This window comes from Hippopotamus amphibius, chromosome 4, assembly GCF_030028045.1.
Source record: "Hippopotamus amphibius kiboko isolate mHipAmp2 chromosome 4, mHipAmp2.hap2, whole genome shotgun sequence".
Classification (NCBI taxonomy): Eukaryota; Metazoa; Chordata; class Mammalia; order Artiodactyla; family Hippopotamidae; genus Hippopotamus; species Hippopotamus amphibius.
The window spans coordinates 95,364,039-95,385,886 of NC_080189.1; the positions used below are offsets into that span (position 1 = coordinate 95,364,039).

Consider the following 21,848-nt stretch of genomic DNA (forward strand, 5'->3'; position numbering starts at 1 on the left):
CTAAGCCCGTGCACCACAACTATTGAGCCTGTGCTTTAGAGCCTGTAAGCCGCAACTATTGAGCCCATGTGCTGCAACTACTGAAGCCCACGTGCCTAGAGCCCATGCTCTGCAACAAGAGAAGCCACGGCAATGAGGAGTCCGCGCACCACAACAAAGAGTAGCCCCCACTCACCACAACTAAAAAGCAAGCCCATGCACAAAAAAAAAGATCCAACACAGCCAATAAAATAAATAAATAAATAAATAAATAAATAAATTTATTTATTTAAAAAAAAGTTATTGTCTATTAACCTTACAAAAAAATCTTAAAAATTAAATACATACAAGTATAAAATATGAATTTGCCATGGAATATACCATATCCAGTTTTTAAATATCCAACTGACTATTCATATGCTAAACAGTAATAATTGCATTGAAAATTACTATGCTATTGATCATAGACGTTCTTATACACATACTTTTGTGTTTTTGCCTGTTAAACATTTGGAAATAAGAACCAAATATGTAACTAAAAATGGAGAAAAAGATCAAAAGCAGACTATAGTGCAAGCAATGCTTGTAGACTATAGTGCAAACATAATAGAGGATTGGGCTGGTACTGGCACCTCTAAGTGTGTAACACTCCCAAAGTCACTCTCTACAACATGTGACTCTTTGAGTGAAGGCTCAGAATACATTTGGATTTATGTAGTCAGCTGGAGTTTATAACTGAGGTGTTATAATAATTTAAGTACATTTCCACATGACATCTGTATTCTGTGTTTGTACCTGATGATTTTGGTATTAACTTTATTGCCTCTATAAAATAAAAAGCAGACCAAACCTGAGAAGAATAATTGTTATTTAAATTCAAATACTTGCTTTTCATCACCACTGATTTTTCTAGGATGAAATCTGAGGATGTCCTATAAACATATCATCCCAAAGGTGTGAATCAGACCTTTTTAAGGGAAAACATGAAACTTGCCAGTTATGATTCCTCATGCTTTCTTGTCACATGCTGAGCAGTTTAGGGGAGTAACTAAAATACACATCTAATTTCTCCCACTGTTTTGATACTTAGATCCTGAATCTTTCTTTTTTCTGGCAAGGCATTATAACATAGAAAATTAAGCACTGAAATAAACTGACTTTGCAAGTTTCTATGAAGAAAAATTTTCTAGCTTAAAGGGAATATGCATCTTATCCATGTACCATTTTGAACATGGTACATCTTAGACATAACCTTAGATAAGCTTAGATATAACCTAACTTCCAAGACTCAGTCACAAACTCAGCATTGTATAGCAGTTTCTCCCCCTTCCCCAAGAGGACAGGGCGTGAATTCTTGGGCAGAGGAAAGAGGCTGTGGACAGGGAAACATCTGATAAACTCATTTACAAATAAGACATTCATGAGTCTTACCCAAAGGATTTACTTGCATCCTTAAGAAAATACAGTCATTTAGAAATAAGTCATTTTCAGGAAAATGTTTTATGGCACCTCTTTCTTTGAAACACGTAGGTGGCCCCATACTCTGCTTTTACCTAAAGACAGCTCTCCTTGACTGTGGACTCAACATTATAGCATTCAAGATTGTAAACAACCAGTTCCAGCACCGTATGTTGAAATTAAGAAACTGGCTGCATACACGCGCATTAGTAAGCAAACGAACACTCTAATAAATAGTAGTAGCAGACCCAGATGGATGTCTTGTTCATTTTAGAAAAGAACAGGGTTTTAGTTTGTCCACCACACCTATAAAGATATGCATGCAATTTTAAATACAAACGCAAGTTCTCTAATCTTACTAGAAGCACATCTTAGAAATTTGAGAATAGACCCTAGTTCTCCACAATAAAGAAAAAAAGAGGAAGGAAATATTTTATGAGCATAGATACTTGTGCATACAAATGAAGGCTATGTCACTTCTGCAACTGTTATGAATTCTAAGATCATAGAATCTGTGGGTTTTCATCTCTAATAGATTGGGTAACTGATTAGCAATAATTATGGACTGAAAAATTCTCAGGTTCTGGAGAACTATGGAATTGAGCCACACTGAATATCCTCATTTTATTTTGTTGTCTATAATATGACAACTATGCCTCTACAGAGCTGCTGGAAAAAAAAATCACAGGACTATAGCTGTGAAACCTGGCAAAGGGTTCTACTGAGAATGCTGATAATGGATTCTATCTGTCCTGCAAAGCAGCTAGACCCACCCTATTGGCCTGAGGCCTGGAATGATTTCCCCAGTGAGCTCTCCCAGTTGGCAGCAGGTTGTCTGTAGCCATGCCCGGGGCTAGCTCAATATTATTTTGAAGTGAAGGCTGATGCAAATAGAATGGAGAGAAATTTCTTGGGTTTATAGTGTGTGCTAAGACACTTGAACTGAAACAAAGAAATTGAATGAAATACCTTCAATATTGGTTTAAAATAGCTGCAAGAAAACTCACCAATAACAATGTAAGAAGAAACAGTGAATTAGAAGAACTGGACAGAGAAGAACCCAAAACTTCAAAGAGGCATTGTGAGTAAGGACTGTTCTTTAAACAGCAAACCTACATAAAAGAGTATCAATCCTGTCATTCATTTGACTTCATTCTCCAGCTTGTTGCGGCCAAGGTTTTTCCATTGTATATATATATGTACCACATCTTTTTTATCCATTCATCTGTTGATGGACATTTAGGTTGCTCCCACGTCCTGGCTGTTGTAAATAGTGCTGCAATGAACATTGGAGTGCATGTGTCTTTTTGAATTATTTGCCAAGGTTTTTGAGTGTTCCAAAACAGGATATTCATTTTATTTCGAAGCAGCCTGGACATTCCTCTAAAAAAGAAGGAAGCGTGGCAGAAAAAGGAAACACACTTCACACATTTCTGCTCTAGGGAGACAGAAGACGAGTGTTTCTGACCTTTTCTTGAACCATGACGATTCTTAAAACTCAGAATGTAATGTACTTTTTGGCATTCAACTACTGCACTGCTTTGCTCAGCACTGGTGGATTTACAAGGTAATAAAGAGAATATAATCAGTTCAAAATGAATTCATTTTTCAAACCTGGATCCTTTTTGGAATTTAAGTTGATACACATAGACAAGTTTAGCAACAAGTTGGCAGTCCTGAGAATCAGGCAACCATACTGACCTCTTACTTCACAGAAATGTACTCCAGAACAACAGCATTATAAATTGTTAACTTAGCCTAGTAGTAAAAGTAAAGGCAGTTATAAACCAGTAAACCTCAAGGCCACACCTGAGGAGCAATGATTCTTCATCTTTAGTGACAAACCATTTACACTTATTTTTTAAGAGTTTCTAGTGCCTTCAGGTCAAATGTAGAGAGGAATTACACACAGAGAAGTAACCTGGAAAAGTAAATTAGAAAGAAAATGTCTACCCCCAGAAAAAGATATAGACGCCAAATGCACAGTGATTCAAAAACAAACATTACAAATATGTAGCACTGATTAGACTGTGTTACGCAGACTTTTCCCGGACGGTTACAAAAATAAAGTCCATCCATCTGTCAAAACAACTGCTCCATGCATGAAAATTAAAACAGAATAGAGGTGTTTTTAACTAACTTCCGATAATTACACTTTCTACAAAAGAATGTAATTTACCTCCAATTCCAATTACCTCCTTGCATGCTCTTAAATTATGGATGGAGTAATGAAATTTTACTCTAAATAAAAGAAAAGGGGAGAGAAGGCTGCGAAGATGAACAATCTATATTTATATTCAGTTCATGATTAAATCAAACAACTTGTTCTGGTTCAAATACAAATCAGCTCAACATGAATGGATGCAGTACGACATTGCCATAGGTCAGTGAACATTCACTTAAAAAGGAAAAAAGTCTATCCCATCAGCAATTTATGCTGAAATATTTTAATGTATAAAGCAGCAGCTGGGAAAGCAAAGGAAGCCTTTTCCTATCATGGTGGGCGGATACATTTCTGCATGAAAATCCATTAATAAGCTTAATTCCTGAAGTTAATCTGTTGACTTTCTTTTTCTCTGGTCAATTTATTTGGCAAGCTGGCTGAATACTAGAATCTTCGTGCCAAAGCAGTAATCCGTGAGATTGTTCCTGTCACTCACTTCATTCCTCTCTCTATTTAAGCCTTCCACACTCACCTAGCAATAATGTTTTGTCTTTTCTTCTTTTAACAGTGTGCTGTTACAGCTGTGATCAGATCATCCATAATCATGTCTTACTAATACCTCGGTATTCACTAAAGGATGTTAGAAATCTCTTCTTCAAAGAGGCGTGTCTAATAGAGCTAAGACTTAACTGTGTCCTATTTATAATCTAAACCATCTAATGTTGAATTTGTGACTTGGAATTTTTTAACATCCACCTGATGAAATAGTGAGTACCCTGTTACGTCCATTCTGGGAGACATTCTTACCTTCCTTTTTAAGAAGAATGATGGCATAGTAAAACCAATGGACCTTCCACTTTAAGCTTTGTTTTGTTTTGATTTCAGAGAATTTTTTAAACATACTGATTCAACTAGGACAACAAAGTTGGCATTACTTCATGGCTAGTTATTTAAATATGTGAGTCTATATTAATTGAACTATATCATCTTCAAACCTATAACAATTAGAAAAGAAATTTTAACTTGGTTTGAATGATGTGATAGACTAAATGAAGACTCCTGCCTAAGGATACCAAAACATTTTACTTAAATGCTCATTTCAATTTAGTACCCCCATCTGACTGATTTTTCACCTCTGGATTGACCATTTGTTCTGAAGTGCTAGAAATACTGACCAAAATTCTATAAACATTTTTCTTTCAAATTACTTGAGACTTTCAAACTTGGTCAAAATCATGCACATAAGTACTACAGACCATGGTATTAGCGAAAGTTAGCCAATATGATTCTCTTCTACTATTTAAAGGAGCTTTGAGCTATTTCACTTTGAAATGTCATACGGACTAGAGAAGCTGATATTACCTACTTTTGGCTTATATTTTATTTTACATTGTGCTATCAATCTAATTAATTATTACGCTTGTACCACTCACTGGAGTTATTTGATTGTGGGTGGTCCATAATATATGTACTTAGAATAACCTTTCATCTCACATTCAAATGAATGTACACAATTGTAAAATACTATGTGAAACTGACCTGAATACTTTTTCCTGCCAAACCAGGAGAACTACTAAGTAGTCAAAAAACTCTGATTTCAATAATGATATTCTCTATTTCTGCTGAATACTTAGTGCTCATGCCTTGAAGCAACGAAGTCATTGATTTACACTAGGTAGAGTTACAATCTAAAGAGATTTATCGTGGATAGAATTAGCTGGCATATTAATTCTAATATATATGCATTCATCATGAATGAATTTAAAACTCAAATAAGGGAGATGAATTGCATCTTTAACCATATATGAGATGTAGCCTTAAGAAACAAAAATGAAATCCAGATTTTAGAGGAATGCTTTTTTTAATTCATATATACCTCTTTTCTATTCTCTGCCTTGTCAAATATCAAAAATAAAAAAAAAATTTGGTGGAGTCCTTAATGTCCAAAGTACTAAATGCTATTACATAATTAATAATATAAAATGTTCTCTTAACATATATTCAAATTTGTTTATATTTATTAATACTTAATGAAAATGTTACTTATTCTTAGGTACATATTTACATTTGAAAAGGTATTTTTGAAGAATTTAAGAAAAACATATAAACAGTAATAAAATCAAAATGATTAAATAGAAATACCATGAAGGTAGTGACCTGTACTAATCTGATGCTTTAAAACATGAGTTAGAATTATTAAAGCATCATTTTCCATTTGCTGTGTGACTATAAGAAAATTATTTAGGACTTCTGAGCCTCAGTTTCCTCAACTAAAAATGGTATTAATGACATATCTGTGTAAAGTACATAGTATGATGCCTAGCACTTATTAATTGAAGAGTAAATTATCTTATTTTTTAAATAATCAATGTTACATTTATTGGTTAGAATATTTTCATATCTGCTTAACTCTCACACCATCCCACACATTGTGCCATGACTTGGGCAAGAAGTCTATTATGAATTGTCCCTTTCTTGTAAGTAGAGTTAAAGGAGGTTAAGCCCACAGTTGGTGCAAATGAGAGATGGACTTGATAAAATTGGTTTTGAATATTAATCGGTGCCCATTCCTGTTACAAAGGCAATTTATATTTTGTTCATTAGAATTTTCATGAAATTCCAGTCCTCCACATTATAAATTTATAATCACTTTTTTATCAAAATTGTAGATGGTATGAATCAGTGTCACAGTTAAACAGCAAACACAGCAAGTATTTCTCAGCAGTTGTCGCAGAATTGTACTGTGTCACTTAGGTAAGCTGGAACTACATCCTTTGAAAGGAAATATGTATCTTTTTTTTTTTTTTTTAAAAGGGAATCTCCAATTAATTCTTTTTTTTAATTAATTTATTTTTACGCATTTATTTATTGGTTGCGTTGGCTCTTCACTGCTGCACATGGGGCGGGGGCTGCTCTTCACTGTGGTGCATGGGCCACTGTGGTGGCTTCTCTTGTTGTGGAGCCCAGGCTCTAGGTGTGCGGGCTTCAATAATTGCAGCACACGGGCTCAATAGTTGTGGCTCATGGGCTTAGTTGCTCTGCAGCATGTGGGATCTTCCTGGAGCAGGGATTGAACCAGTGTCCCCTGCATTGGCAGGCAGATTCTTAACCACTGCACCACCTAGGAAGTCCTGAAATATGTATCTTATAACCAAATATGAGTCACATAAGTGAGTTAATCGAAGAAATGATTTGGAATAATACTAAGTATAAGTAGTAAGCTTCAGTAGATGTTAGCTATCATTATTACTGGTATTCTTTGAATATTGAATTTAAACTGTTATCAGTTTACCTGTTATTTACCTCCAAACAGAAATAAACATATACACAAGCATGCAGATGGAAATCTATACTCATTTCTGTGACATTTAATAAGAAATTCTTCACTTGCATTCATCAGGAATCAGTTCTCTATATACCAAAGTGTCATCAAATTTCATCATGGAATCATATTTAAAAATGAATAAACTGACCAAAGTCTTGTGAGGTCATCTAGGGTGCCCACAAAAACTTATAATCAATATTATCAGTAACAGTAAAGGGTCTATGATTCTGCTTTACTTATAAGACAACCAGCTACCCTGACAGAGTTTTGCAGATGCTGGCAGAAGATATATGGCTCCTGACTCAGAGATAAACGATGTTATTATTCACAGAAATAGCAGTAATCACAGTATCAGCATTTCTCATGTCAGTTACCCAAGCTCCAGTTCCCACTGGGCAATGAGAAGAAGGCCAAGTGACACCTGCACATGCAGTGACGTGCTTTAGAGCAGAGGAACTCTGGGTTGAGGGAACCTGAACATTTTATAAATAGGCATAGGCATCCTGGCCATTACATTTTGGGGAAGATATTATGTTCACTGTACTTGCAGGTAAGCATTATTGCCCTTTGCTCTGAGGGAGACACTATCTTTACTTCTCCAGGCTATTTGAAAACTAGTCTTTTGCTTAAGAGTGCCTCTGTTCATTAGATGTGCAGAAGTATCAGAGATCCATGAAAAATTATCTCCCAACAATTAAACACCAGGGTTTTGAGATTTAATGAAATCTCATGATTTTTATATAGAATTACAAGGTAATTCTAACAATCCATTTAAAGTTTTAACATACCTTTAAGTCCCTAAAATAAAATTTTCAAAATTAAGTTGATGTCAACTTTGACTTTTCAAAAAGTGAATGAAATTCAAGGACTAATGTACATTTTAGACTGTACTGCATCTTAAGATGAATGTGTAGCTTCAAATTCTCAGTTATATTCACATGGCAAAAATTAGTGTTGTTGAGGTCCTGAAATTTTAGTCATGATAAATTTGACAGACATGTTATAGTATATGACATGTGAAAAATGAATAACAACTAAGGACAAAAATATAAAAATAAATCTCAAGAATTGCAAAAATGTCCCAAAATTCAGGTGCATGATACTGCACTTTGAAATGTATCCAACATCAGATGGTTGGAATGTTGATTTCCAACAATATTCAAAATATTTCTAATAGTCATATGGTTGCCATTTGGTCTTACTGAAACTTAGTACAAAGAGAGATGGTTTAGTAGGATAAACAAAGAAGATTCAGAGAACTATTGATTTGAAACAGATTCTTTTACCAGCTTAGCATGTATTCAGTTTTCATTTGCAAAACAGGGTCAAGGAAGTTAATCTCTCAATAGAAACGTTATTGTGAATACAAAGTGGATTTTAAGCACCAGAAAAATATCAAAAATAAAAGTAAAGGCAGCTAATAGCATTCAGAATAGAGATATCTGGATTGCATTTATGTCCTTATTGAGGGTATCTGTACAATAATTTTATATATCATACAATTTTTTAAAAATTACAACTCTCAAGTAACAACAATGGAAAAGTTCATGAGCATTTCACTCCTCTAATATAAATACCATAACAATGTAAATGTTTAGAACTTACAACACCAAGAAGAGAAGGCACAGTAGTATATACATCCAGCAAATTTACTTCTGGAAAAAAATTAATTTAGATTAATGTTATTGTCAGAAATGTCATTATCAGCAGCCTAAAAGGCATGTTTATATTCTCGCTCTCTTTTTCTCTCCATCTATGTATACATAAAGAAAGAGACTATAAATGTCTGAGGTTGTCGATTCCCTCTTACCACAAAGTCCATTTTTTGTGGACTAGCTGCTCAAATCCCAGAAACTGATTTAACATATATGTTTGATGCAAAATTGAGCTGTGAGAAATGATGATTCATATCTTCCCAGCTGCCTGGGAGAACGGGGCAAGGGTTCAACTTTCTGTATAATGCTACATGTAGTAACACACGAACTATGTAGGTTTAATCAAATGGCACAGCCTGACTTCCCAGGTGGCTGTGCCATGTTAACCATCTTAACCAGACTTAAAAATGACCTACTCTCAAGATACATAAAGTTAACCGATGTTTTTGTCCTGCTTTTCCTGTTGTATTCTTGCATCTGAATATAATACCAAGAAGAAACCACTTCCTCCAGAATGGTTTGTTTAAAGGAGAATTATTTCCAGAGGACTTCTAGAGAAAACACTAAAAAAAGCAGGAAAAGGGTAAACTTGGGTTCTAGAAACCACGGAGAACACTCAAGAAGGTTGTTAGTTTATTTTTCTATAAATGTTCAGGTCAGTTCCTATTTTGGTTACAATTCTATCTTGGAGTCCTGATGGCTACAAAAACCACTCAAGCCTCATTCATGTGGTTTTCAGCATCACAAGAGGTCTTTGAAAGGAATTACTGTCCATCAGTCACAGCTGACTATTATTTACTTAAGATAGAGTGCAGAATTTCCTTCAAACTGAATGAAAATTAAAAAAAAAAAAAAAAAGAACAAACAAAAAATCTTCTTAACCCGTAATCTTTCTTTTTAAGTGGTTACTTAGGAAATTTTTGGTAAAAATACTAACGTTATTTTTTATGCTTATGAAGGAAGAAATGTTATAATCCCAATAAGTCAACTATTAGCTATTTTCTAAAATTATATCTTAAGAAAGAAATGAAAGAAATTTATCTGTACGTTAAAGTCCAAAATAACCAATAAATGCTATGTATCCTATTTAAATTAAATAGCTATGTAAATTGAGGTACATAAATGAGGTCACGCGAAAAGTAAAATAAATTTTAATAAAATGCATTCCAAATGCACAAAATGTATTTTGAATAATAGGTCAACAATAGGTCAAATATTTAAGGAATGAGATGGGTTACCAGAAAAATAATATGAAATTTATTTTATTATTTAAATCTACTTTAGTGTTTGGTGTTTAGTGTTTAGAGCTAAAGGAAAAAGACATTTTTCCTTGAACTAAAATACATGGAAATTGTTGTGTTTTCCCTTCAATAAATAAATGTTAACAACAACAAAAAAAATCCACAAATACTGAAATGATTTAATGCAGAATGTGGAGGAATAACAAAAGCATGAGAGTTTTATCAGGTTATATTAATTAGTTGGCTTCAGATTTGTATGACTAATATTGCCATACCATTAAATTTTCAAAAATTTACATCTCTCAATGCACACATAATTACCTATCTCTATCATGATGTATGAGACATAATTTATAAGTTTTTAGAAGCTTTATTACAAGGTGTTATGAAATAATCAGGTGCCATTAATTCCCTGTACCAGACTTAGCAAACACCATATGTTTTAGCTCCTTTTAATTTAGTCCTATCAAACCCATAAGCATTTTCAGCAAGCCTGGAAAATATAATAAAGTTGCTTTTCTTAGAGAGGAAACCTCTGAGGTCATGATTAAGGTTATTCATAGGGCACTGTGGGAATCTTGACTTTATTGCAGCTGCTGAAGTAACTGTGTCTCGGCTATCACCAGAATCCCTCAGTGTTCAGTATTGATGGAAAAGCTGAAGTGGGAGGGTAGAGAAGGGACAGGGAGGCAAGGGGAGAGGAGAGGAAGGGGGGAGGAGGGGAGGAAAGGTAAGAAGCATAGAAGATAAGGGAAATATACTGAGGTGAAGTCTGGAAACCACAAACACAAAACAATATCTGCTATCTTAGCAAATGAATGAGCTAATTCAGTCACTGAATCAAATACGCTCAGTACTTGGCTCAGTGCTTTTTATAAAATCCAGATAATTTGTCAGATAAGTATGGTTATTATCTTCAATTTTCAAATGGAATTGAATTCAGAACAGTCCCACACTACAGTGGTCATGAGCATTAGAGAGGATGAAACAAATTTCATTAACAATGTTTTCACTTAGAAATTGTCTAAGCAAATCTGTTACATATGCTAATAACAGTTAATATCTGCATCATGCATTACAGTCTATGTAATAATTTCATTTGAGATTGAGTCTTATAAGAATGTCACACGCTGATTATTATTATGTCCATACCCTTAAAAAGACCAGAATAGGTAAGGTACTTATTTGAAGCTCTATTGCTTATTATCTGTGTATTAATAGACAAGTTCAAATCCATATAATGCCACACAACACCAAAAACCAGCAGAGGCACAAAACTTTTGATCTCGATTTCTAGCATAGTACTCAAAAGGTTCCAAAATTTTTGAATGAAAGGATTTTGAATAAATAATCTAAATCATTATATTTCCTGATTAAGAAAATGGTGATAATGATACCCACCTGATAAAGTTATTGTTAAAACCATATATAAAATACTATTTAAATTATCATAGTACGTGACACAGGATAGATTCTCAATAATTGTTGTTTCCATGTCTTTATCTGTTATACTTCAATAGAAAGAGAAAAAAAATCTGTTTTTAAAAGACACAGCTGTATACAGGTAAAAGATCCATTTCTCTCCATCCTTAGTTATTATCACACTGAAATCTCTCAACATAATTTGTTAATGGTAAATATAGCATTCTTATGTTAATAAATTTTTCTATATTCAGTCATATTTTTTTGCCTACATTTATGCAGTATTACCCACTTTTAAATAATTTTCACAAAACCTATTAAACTTCGTTCTCACAATTGCAAAATACATAATGTCCCATTTAATGGATAAGATACTAAAGCCCCCAAAGTTAAGGTACTTGCTCAAGTAAAATTAATGAGTCAGTGGGGAATCAACATAAAATTCTTGACTTCTTTGGATTCCTACTTCATTTTTCTTTCTATTTACTCCTTTTCAATCATCCCAACCTATGTGTTAATTTTGGATAGTATAAAATTTGATAGAACAGAATTTTTTCTCCACTTTCACATAATCAGAAAAATGTTTACTGTACTATGAAGGTGTAACATGACTTGTAATCACTATATTTAAAATGAAATTTTCAAGGATGAATTTCCCATGTTTGGTGATATGTATTAATCATGGATGGGAGATACTCGTGCTCTGTGCTCCTTTATCTGCCTTCACCTGAGGCAACATTGCTACCAGACGGAGGCATTCTTCTCCATGAACTCAGATTTCACTTCTAAATCATTCTAAACATATACATCAGCTTAGGCAGCTGCTACCAGTCAATCAGATTGCCTCTTGAAAATACCTGTATATCTATATACATACATACAAGTTGACTTATGTCTTTACGCACATAGAATAAATTTCTTCTAAATGCTAATACAGAGACAAAACTTTTAAACTTATTTCCTTGTGTTCTGGAACCAAAAATATCTGATAAGACAAAATAATACAAATTATATTTAAAATCCTGAATTCATTTTAATTTTTGACTTAAATGATTATAACTACCTTTCATGATCTATGCAGAGACTTGGCTCTACTTCAAACCAGTGGCCCACTTAATTTTATTGACAAAGTTTACCTCCGGAGGAATGGCCCCTCCCTATTACACAGTGGTAAAACCATTGCAGGGACTGCTTATTATTCATTCATCTTTTGTCCAGAGTACCCAGGACAATGTTTGTTACATTTCTCAATTCATATTTATTTAAGGAATGAGTGCATGAAATGTAGGAAAGAAGGAGGGAAGGGAAGAGGGAAGTTCTAAGGAAGGAAGAAAAAAGAAACATAAGAAGGAAAAAAGGAAAGAAGGGGAAAGGAAAAAGAAAAGGAACAGAATGAAATGGAAAGTAGGGGAATTTCATGATGATTCAGAAGAAGAAAATTTTTAATTCACTCAAAAGGAATTCAAGAGGAATTAACCTATGAAAACAAATCTGTACAAATAAGTTGACTTATAAGTATATATGCTAAAAATGCATTTTCTTAATTATCTTTTGCATAAATAAATCACCAAAAGGAATACATTTTTGCTTTATTTAGGTGTTTTGTCATTTTTACCCACTTGCTTTACATAAGATTTTCAATGCTTTACATAAAAATGTCAATATTCAAAATTAAATATCAATTTGTTTCTAAAGAGTGATCAAGTCCGGGAGCAAAGAATGGTGTTTAATGTAACACGGAACAAAAATGATGATAGAGTAATAAATTCCTTATGCAATTACTAAAATAACTCAGTAGATTGCTGCTTACCAGGATATCTTTTCCAGCCCACTTGCATTCATCCCTTCTGGTGTAAGATACTGGCCACACAATCTAAGGGCAGAGAAGAAACATTATTTTCTGCCAATTAAATTTTCTAAGAGATGCAACATTATAGACTGTTAGAACAAGGGGAGCAACTAAGATAAAGTTCCACAAAGCATTATGTAGCAGGAACCTTGTAGTTTAGACTTCGTAGTGGCATCAGTGAATTGGCAGTTAAATGAACTTAAAGCTTTCCCTTTTCGTCTACCCATTAGGCTTTGCTATGTAAATGAAAGCTGAGCAACACAGAAATTTATGTAGTCAACAGATTTAAACGCTGTGCAATGGAAAGAACTGTAAAGCAGGGTGGGAGAGAGCTCATCTTGAGACAACATGAGAATCTAGTGAAGAGGGACAGAAACAGGCAAAGAATGTGGCTTGCATACTTTTAAACAAATTGATTTTTATCATAAAATAGTGATTTTGAAATTTTAACATCAGGTGCTCTGGATCCATTTCCATAATTCAAATCCCAGTGTGACAGGCTAGAATGAGCAACTGATAGGGTTAGAAGAACCCATTTTAGAAAGGGGTTTTTTTTCCTTTTTTTGGACAGAGAAAATACGTACAAGTAGCACTGCATAATTTCAGGAGATGAAGGAGGAAATGAAGCAAAGAGAAAGCTTTAAAAAAACAATCACCATCCCCACTGGGCAAAGCTCAGACCAACTGGGTAATAATTGTTTGTATTTTTATCCCTCATATTTGGTCTTCATCTTTCCAAAAGTTCCTGTATTGTTTGAAGACAGTGACAGTGGTAGATAAATGAAGGCGTGACTCATGGATTAGAGGATTGTAGATGCATTTCCCTCAATAATATTAATTCAAATACTCTCATCTAAATTTTAATATAAAATTTTCCAGTTCCCCTGAGCAATTCCGATGACTCCTATCTGTATTGGGGCAGAGCAATTTTAATTTTTTTATTCATATTTCTTTTCTGGTAACATTAGTTAATTTCAGGAGGGAAAAAAAAGTCATATGTAAAAGAAAAATCCAGAGATGATGGCAGTTAATCATCCATGTCTGCTAGAAAGCTTTTAGTCTCAAAATGACTGATTATCATTCATTTGGGAACCTCTGGATAATTCAATATAAATGGTCATAAACTTGGGCAAAGGCTGTGGTATTCAATCTAGGGAATTAAAAAGCAAAATATAACACATTTATAAACAAGAATTTAAGACGTACTGAAATAACCTATGATGACATGGCAAATGCATTTCAGGTCCATGTCACAATGAAAAGCCCTAAAAATTTTTGGATATGCTTTATTTTTACCATTTGAAGCTCTTAATTTAGGTATTCTTTTCTATTTCATGCACTTTTCATGTGTGTCTGTGTATGTAAAGTAAAACACATACAGGAAGAGGATCAAATATAAACTTTATCTGGAACACAAAAATAATATGTAGCAGAGCTAAGATTTATTGACTTTCATATTCAGCTTTCCAGCTAGATTGTGCAAAAATCACAGATTATTAAAACAGATAACTTTTTACTTCAAAAAGGCAAGTTGTTTTCTCATCGTTTCCTAGCTCTTGATTATCAGCATTGACACAACATGGGCCTCATTTTGTGATTTCTCTCTTAGGTCAAATATTAATAAAAAGTAATTTTGCTAACATTCATGCTATATTCTCTCATATTTAGAGGGTTGTGTACTCTCAACTTGTTACAGACCAGGGTAAAAAAAATTAGCTTAAAGATTTGGCATGAGTAAAATACATCCTGGTATAGTAAGTGCTCTTTTGGAGAGCGATTTCACAGGAATGACTATTAGTCAACGGAACAAATATACAAATTGTCTTTCCAATAGCATCTATTTCCATGAAGAATAATTCCTACTTGTGGTTAGATTTGTTAACCTGTTGATATATTTTCTTCTTGCTCAACAATTTCTCAGTTAACTAACAGTGCCTAAATTTCTTACCCTCCTATTCAGAGTGCTCCATGATCTATTTTAGACTTTCCCTTCTTTATGCTTCTATACATCTACCCATGATAGCTCCTCAATCATTACTGAACAAGAATTTATGTCTTAAAGAGACTGAACCCTGTATCAAGGCCAAGAATCTTTTTATGGTCCTTACAAACCTGAGACCGTATTTTTGTCTCCAGCAGGGACTGACCTAGTTTTTATCTTCATGTTCATACAACTTTAGTAATTTTTTTTTTTTTTTTACTTTCCAAATATCTGTATATTTTGCCAGGCAGATGAAATCCAGCAAGATTTATGCCTTTCATATAATGAAGATAATCATACGCCTTTAAATAGTACACTTACTATGAAAGTAACTTTCTCAATCAATGTCCATAATATAGATGCACTTTCACAATCCAATATACAATTCAAAAAATTTTACAGCCCAATAGTAAATATAAGTTTTCTGTTTGAATGAAGTCTAAAATATACAAGTCAGGGCCCTGACCATACAAAAGGATAATATTCAAAGAAAACTCGCAGTTCAGAATCATCCTGCTGTTTTTGGATCCTCAGCAATTTTCTTTGTAGTAACTGGATTTAATGGTATAATTCTAATGAACAAGTTAAATCAGGGATCTCTAAATTTTGGAATCCCAGTATTAATCAACTACAAATAAGTATTAGCCCATATCCATCACCAAACTGAGATGTTTCTTTCTAATGAATTGACCATTACATTTCCAAAGTTCTGAAATGGCCAACAGACCATAGAAAGAGACTTCTTTAGGCTCCTGCTTGAAACCAACAGCTTCAGCAAACTGATGGCCTTGATACAGGGCCAAACATCTTTAGTATTATCTTGTAAGTTCTCAAGAATTATTTACAACATACCCTAGTGCCCCCTATAGAGTTTTTATCACAATAGTAGATGTTTAGGAAAAAGTTGTTGAATAACATTACACATAGGTTAAAAAGAGCATTAATAGACAAATACAGACAGATATAATCCTTAAGCAAATTGTATTTAGCCTTATAAACAGTGTGATATAATTAAAACATACATTTGAAATGAATGCTTTGAAATTAGAACTATGTCCTCTATTATTAGAATAATGATTTGAATCAAGAGTAGGAGCTGTAACAAGAACACTATGACATTGGGCAAGTCACCTAACTTTTATTTAACTCATTATTTCAGTATATATTAGTAACAAGTAATGTATCCTGGGCATACATATGTCTCTAGGATTTTTCTCATCTATAAAATAGTAGGTTGTTTCTTATGACAATTTAGTTCTCTTCAATTTTAGAATTAATTGAATATATAAATCAAATTAAGAATATTTATTCAGAAAAAAACGTTGAATACATTAAACATATATTCTGAGGTGACGTGCTCATATATTGCCTATGTATAGATACACAGATATATCTATGTAAAAATACAGATACATACATATACATATATATACACACACATATATTTACATTTATATATATGGATTTCATAAAATGATGAAAATTCTATAAACACTGAAAATTTGAACTGATATAATCTCCTATTATTAAAATATCTAGCCTTCCTAATCATCTTAGATTTTTCATTCATTTTATAAAGGATAGTTTTCTTTCACTGAAACAACAAAAACCTGCTTATTGTTTGACCTTTACAAAAGATGCTAAGATAAATATTTTTATCATTTCAGAAAAACCAATGGATAACCAGTATTCTTAGATAATAGATAACCTTAGGGATACTGCTATCATCTGAGGCAAGGCTTCAAAATCTAACATATTGAAAAATCAAAGAAAGAAATATGCAAGGTGATTTTTAAATGCTATATCCCAAAACAACATTCTCTAACCAGAACAAAAGCTTTTTACAATTGTGTTACTTTTTAAAAATTACTGTCCAGTATGTTACAGTTTATAAGAAGTTGAGGCACACCACTTTAAAACCTTCAGTGTTAAGAAGCAGAAAAACTAACACATATAAATACTGACGTGTATGCACTCTAAAAAGCATGTTATATTAGCACTCTTGGGAGAGCTGTTGCATAGGTCTTCACTCCTCAGAGAATTAAGACAGGAAATACTGACTGAAAAAAAAATGTTTGACTTAGAATACAGCATATAGACTCAGTAGCACAATTTCCACTAATTTGTCTACCCATGTTTACTTAGCAAACTGTATAGCTTATTAATTAAATAAGCCAGAAACACTATAAAGTATATTAAAAATACTGCTAGAAGGCTGTCTAAATGTCCATGTTTGCAAAAACCTGACACTGAAAACTGCTCTTTCAGATCAGGGTTTGGCCAAATTCTGTTTTAAAAGGCCAGATAGTAAACATATGTTCAGCTTTGTGATCCAGATGATTTCTCTCACTACCCAGCTCTACCACTGTAGAATGAAAGCAGATATAGACAATATGTAAATGAGAATGTCTGTTGTGTTCTAATAAACTTTACAAACACAGGTCGCACATTAGATGAGGCATGTGTATAATGATTGATGAACTCTGCATTTGCTGGCAATATAGAAAGTTACATAAATTATATATAAACATATATACCTAGTACATGAAATCAATTATGATATATTTCTATAATAGTTTACGTATTTAATTTTATGCAGGAAACGACACAACTATGGGAGAATAAGTGAAAGTTAGTATTTCTTATAAAGATAATTGAAAATACTACAGTTTCCTCCTTGATGATTTTTATCATTAACTGCATCCATTGATTTGTGATAGTCAAATCAGTGCATTATTTTTGTGTCTGAAAAGATAAAATATTAATTTAAACAATTTTTTTCAGTTGTTATGCTGTTAAATAGCTAGAAAATTCTATATAACGAATTGTTTCAAAACAATTATAGTGCATATATATTAGAATAAAGATACCTTTTGAAAATCCTTGATATTAACCAGGTTGAATGAAAATATGTGATCCTTTGCTCCAACATACAGCCTACTCCGTTCCTCATCCAAAAGGAAGGTATGATAACTGGAGCTGTTGGCCAAGCCATTGAAAGTGATTACATTGTTGGATTCCAACATTTCTGCAAGGTAACAAAGCAAGACATTGGGTATTAATGTGAGGTCCTATATGAGCAGAGACTATTGGTTGCATGGTAATCTGGCTACTGCCAGCTGTAGTTACCAATCAGTGGTTATTCTTTGTGATACTAAAAAATATACAGGACTTCTTTACATTTCACTGAAGTGGGAGTTATACTCCCATTAGTTTGCTGATTTCATACTCAAGACCACACACTCCAACAGAAGGAGAAATACCTTATTCAAACAACTGGCCTGGTGGAATCTTTGCCTGTAGTAATGGATTAGAATGGTCACTTTGCATACAAAATGTCTAACTTTTTTTTACTAAGACTTGTTTAAGTGGTTTCCTTTGCTCCAAGTCATTGCTAGAAGGACAAGCATAGGTGCCAACAGAGCAGAAGCAGTGTGAGGAAAACACTGTTTAACCTCCTTGTTTGAGGCCTCTTTTTATTGAAGAATTTTAGTATTCTTTTTGACCATTAAATCATTAACTCCACCACATAAATCCTTTGTAATATTTTGTAACTGACATATATAATAGATAAACTGAGTTAGGCTTTTAGGAAAACACTGATTTCCAATTTGCTTTTGCTGTGAACAAATACTGAACTTTTATTAGACCTACACCTTAAGTGAGAAAAATATCTTCAGACAGAAATAACAGTTAAGTCTACCTTTGCACTAGAAAGGTAATTGCTAATCATCATCCAAGAGGTTTTCTTGAAGTTAGGTTTATATATATACCACCACAACCCCCCTCTCATGGGATAGAAATACTGAGTCGTCTCCAGAAATGCGTGCTGAAACAACGATTCAGATTTTTACCGAGCACACATAGTAGAACCTTTTCATTAGCACCCATAAAATGTAGAATATACCTTTCAAGGAGAGGAAGCAGAAATGAAGACCCTTCCTCTGCCCCAGCCCTGTCCCAGGACATTAGCCACTTGATAAGTTGCCCTGCTCTATCTCTCTTACTGCCTTTTCCACCTTATCAAAAATATTATTTTAATAGAGAATAAAGCTCAAACTCCTTAACTTGGCATTAAAGGTCAGATCAACACCATTTGAGTTTAGACCCCCACCTCAGTACTTATTCTCATGTCTACAGCCCTGCAAGAAAACATGCTCTGTGGTCATCCACTTACTACCCTTTGCTGCCACTGTTCCTGACACCTACAACTATATGCCACCTAGAGAAAATAGTATTATTCTTCCAAGCTAATTCAAATGCAACCACTAAGGCTTCTCATAGAGTTAATTTCTCTGTAATATTTTGCTTGAATTACTCATAACCTGCGTCACACTGTCAATTATCACAGTCTTTCAAATAAATGACTTATCTACCAGAATTAACATTCCCTCACCCAAGGAAATAAACAGTAAATAGCTCATCATCCACAACTCACATAGTTTCTTTTTCCTATTACCAGGTCAATAAATATTAAACTGAGTGCCTGCCTCCAGTCTGTCTGTCTAACTACCTATCTACCTATCTACCCATCTTACACACAGAATTACAAGAATTAATTGTTGATAAATTGTTAAAAGATGCGTTTCTAATTTCTTCATGAGAAATGGGACAATACTGGGCTTGTCTTATCTCATTCTCAACCTCTGACAAAGCAAAAGGAAGGAAGAAAAGAAGAATAGGAGGGAAAGGAAGAAACAGATCAAGGCAAAGAGTTTCATTCATTCAAGTCATATATGAAATAAATGAGAGCTATTAGTCTCCAGCGAGAAAGAACAGAGAATCTACCACATGATATCCGAATATAAATGCCATTCCTCTCACCAAATGACTGTAAAGGATCAATGCTAGAGAGAGTCAACATAGGACAAATTTCAGGCACTCTGAGCTGTGTGAGGATGGAAAGGGCTATTACCAGAGACAGGGGCTGTATCACTGGATATGTGCATACATTGATTGAAGAGATATAAAGAGATCTGTTTATCAAATAGACTAGATGAACTTCACTCTTCTTTCCAATTCTAAACTATAGGTAGCTAGGAAAACTAAAAATATTTAAAAAGCCAGCTGAGTCTAAGACAATTACACAGATATTAATCATTGGGAGGGTCTTTAAGAGACACAAAGACTGGTTTTAATTGAAAATGCATAGAAACCATGTAAGAGAGCTCTAAGCATAAAATGGAAGAAGTTATATAGGAAGACAACTACTATAGCTACAGAACATGGAGTCACAGTTATAGGTGAAAAGACAAGCGCTACCACAGTACTTACAAGGTGTGCAAACTAGGGCGAGTTCCATACACTACTTGGGCCTCAGTTTTTGGAAGATGGGGTGAATAATAAATCTCTGAAGAGTTATTATGAAGGTGAAATTAGATAATTCATTAAAAATTACTTGAACAATAGTCTGCATAGTAAAAACTCAAAGATTACCTGTTTGTATAAGTAAAAGTTAAATATTAATAATGTTTGATCTTCTTGACTACAAGTAGCAAATTAGGGTCCAGATGCAGCTGACTGAAAAAAATACTTTTCTACTATCTTACCAAGTGTGCTAACTTGTTAACATCAATAATTTTGTATGGTAAAGGGATAATTAAGAAGAGCAATACGCTCCTTGATTTACACTAATATTAAAGGCAATGGTCATTTTAAGAACAGTACTCTTTTTTGTTTGCCAATTTCTGTATAGGCTGAACTTTAAATAACAAAAATAATGACTTTCTATATCATAATTTCAAACAATGAAAATATTCATACAATTGAAAAATATGCCACAGGTTGACTTCTATAAGTTAGTTCAGGGAGAATTATTGGTTCCTAGGTACTGACAACTAAAGTCTTTAGTCGTTTATGTGTGAAATCACTCTGGAAAAAAACTACACTTTAAAAATGTTACTGCTGGATCATTTCATTAAACAAAAAGACAATATTTTCCTGGAATACAGGTTAGCAGCTGTTTTACATTCCTTCCAAATGTACTTAATTCTGCCTCATCATTCCTTTTGCTGCAATTTCTTTAAGATGTTCCTCTGTATCAGGGACTTTATACATTGCTTTGTAACTGAGAGAGGAGTCTTTTTGAGACCTTCTAGGCAGTGAGCCAGGGCAAATCCTAGATTGCTTAGATTATCTTATCACTTTTCAGGGCAAAAAAACCTAGGTTAAAATCAGAGATTTTTTTCTAAGTCTAGATTTCACATTTCTAAATATCGTTTTCCTTTATTATTTTTAAATTAATTTCATGATTTTATTTTTCCTATATGTAGACATATTCAGCTGCAATTGATATTAAATAACTACAACTTTGACTTTACTCCTTTAGAGTCAAAGAATTTTAGTTGTTTCTTTTCAGCTTCAGTTACGTAAATCTTACTATTACATAAACTGGTATTGGAACTAAAGTTAATATTCAGTAATGTGAGATGTTTAATATTCCACTACCTTCTTCTTCTTGCCTATGGTCACATTTAGTCAAGCAACAACAAATGTTATTTTAGAAAAAACTAAATTGCTATAGAATCAACTTGACTTTGGTGAATCCTAGTGGACTAAAGTATATAAAGGCACTAATTCTTTTTGGGTGCAATTCAGTTTTTCCCTCATTTAGACATTACTTCAACTTCTACATGCCGTGTCAATCATAAAGAAAAGTAAATATAGGATTGTAATCAAAAGTGCTATTTCAGACAAGCACTTCTAATGAACTATGTATTCTTAAATTGAAAGATAATTAAGCAAACATTCTGTTTATTCCAGATTCACCAAATG

At 33.4% G+C, this 21,848-nt stretch overlaps 1 protein-coding gene and 1 non-coding gene across 2 annotated transcripts in view; both read right to left on the minus strand.

Moving 5' to 3' along the window:
* SEMA3A (semaphorin 3A) overlaps window positions 1-21,848 on the minus strand; it is a 479,868-nt gene that overhangs the window by 133,705 nt on the left and 324,315 nt on the right. Inside the window, exons 4-5 of the mRNA XM_057733716.1 lie at window positions 17,945-18,102; window positions 13,055-13,117 (exon numbers count right to left, since the gene is read on the minus strand). Coding sequence (XP_057589699.1) covers window positions 13,055-13,117; window positions 17,945-18,102 — 221 coding nt within the window. The remainder of the gene's footprint in view (window positions 1-13,054; window positions 13,118-17,944; window positions 18,103-21,848) is intronic.
* On the minus strand, window positions 15,741-15,877 carry LOC130852866 (small nucleolar RNA SNORA2/SNORA34 family). The gene has a single exon (XR_009053569.1). It is a non-coding gene; the product is annotated as a small nucleolar RNA SNORA2/SNORA34 family (small nucleolar RNA).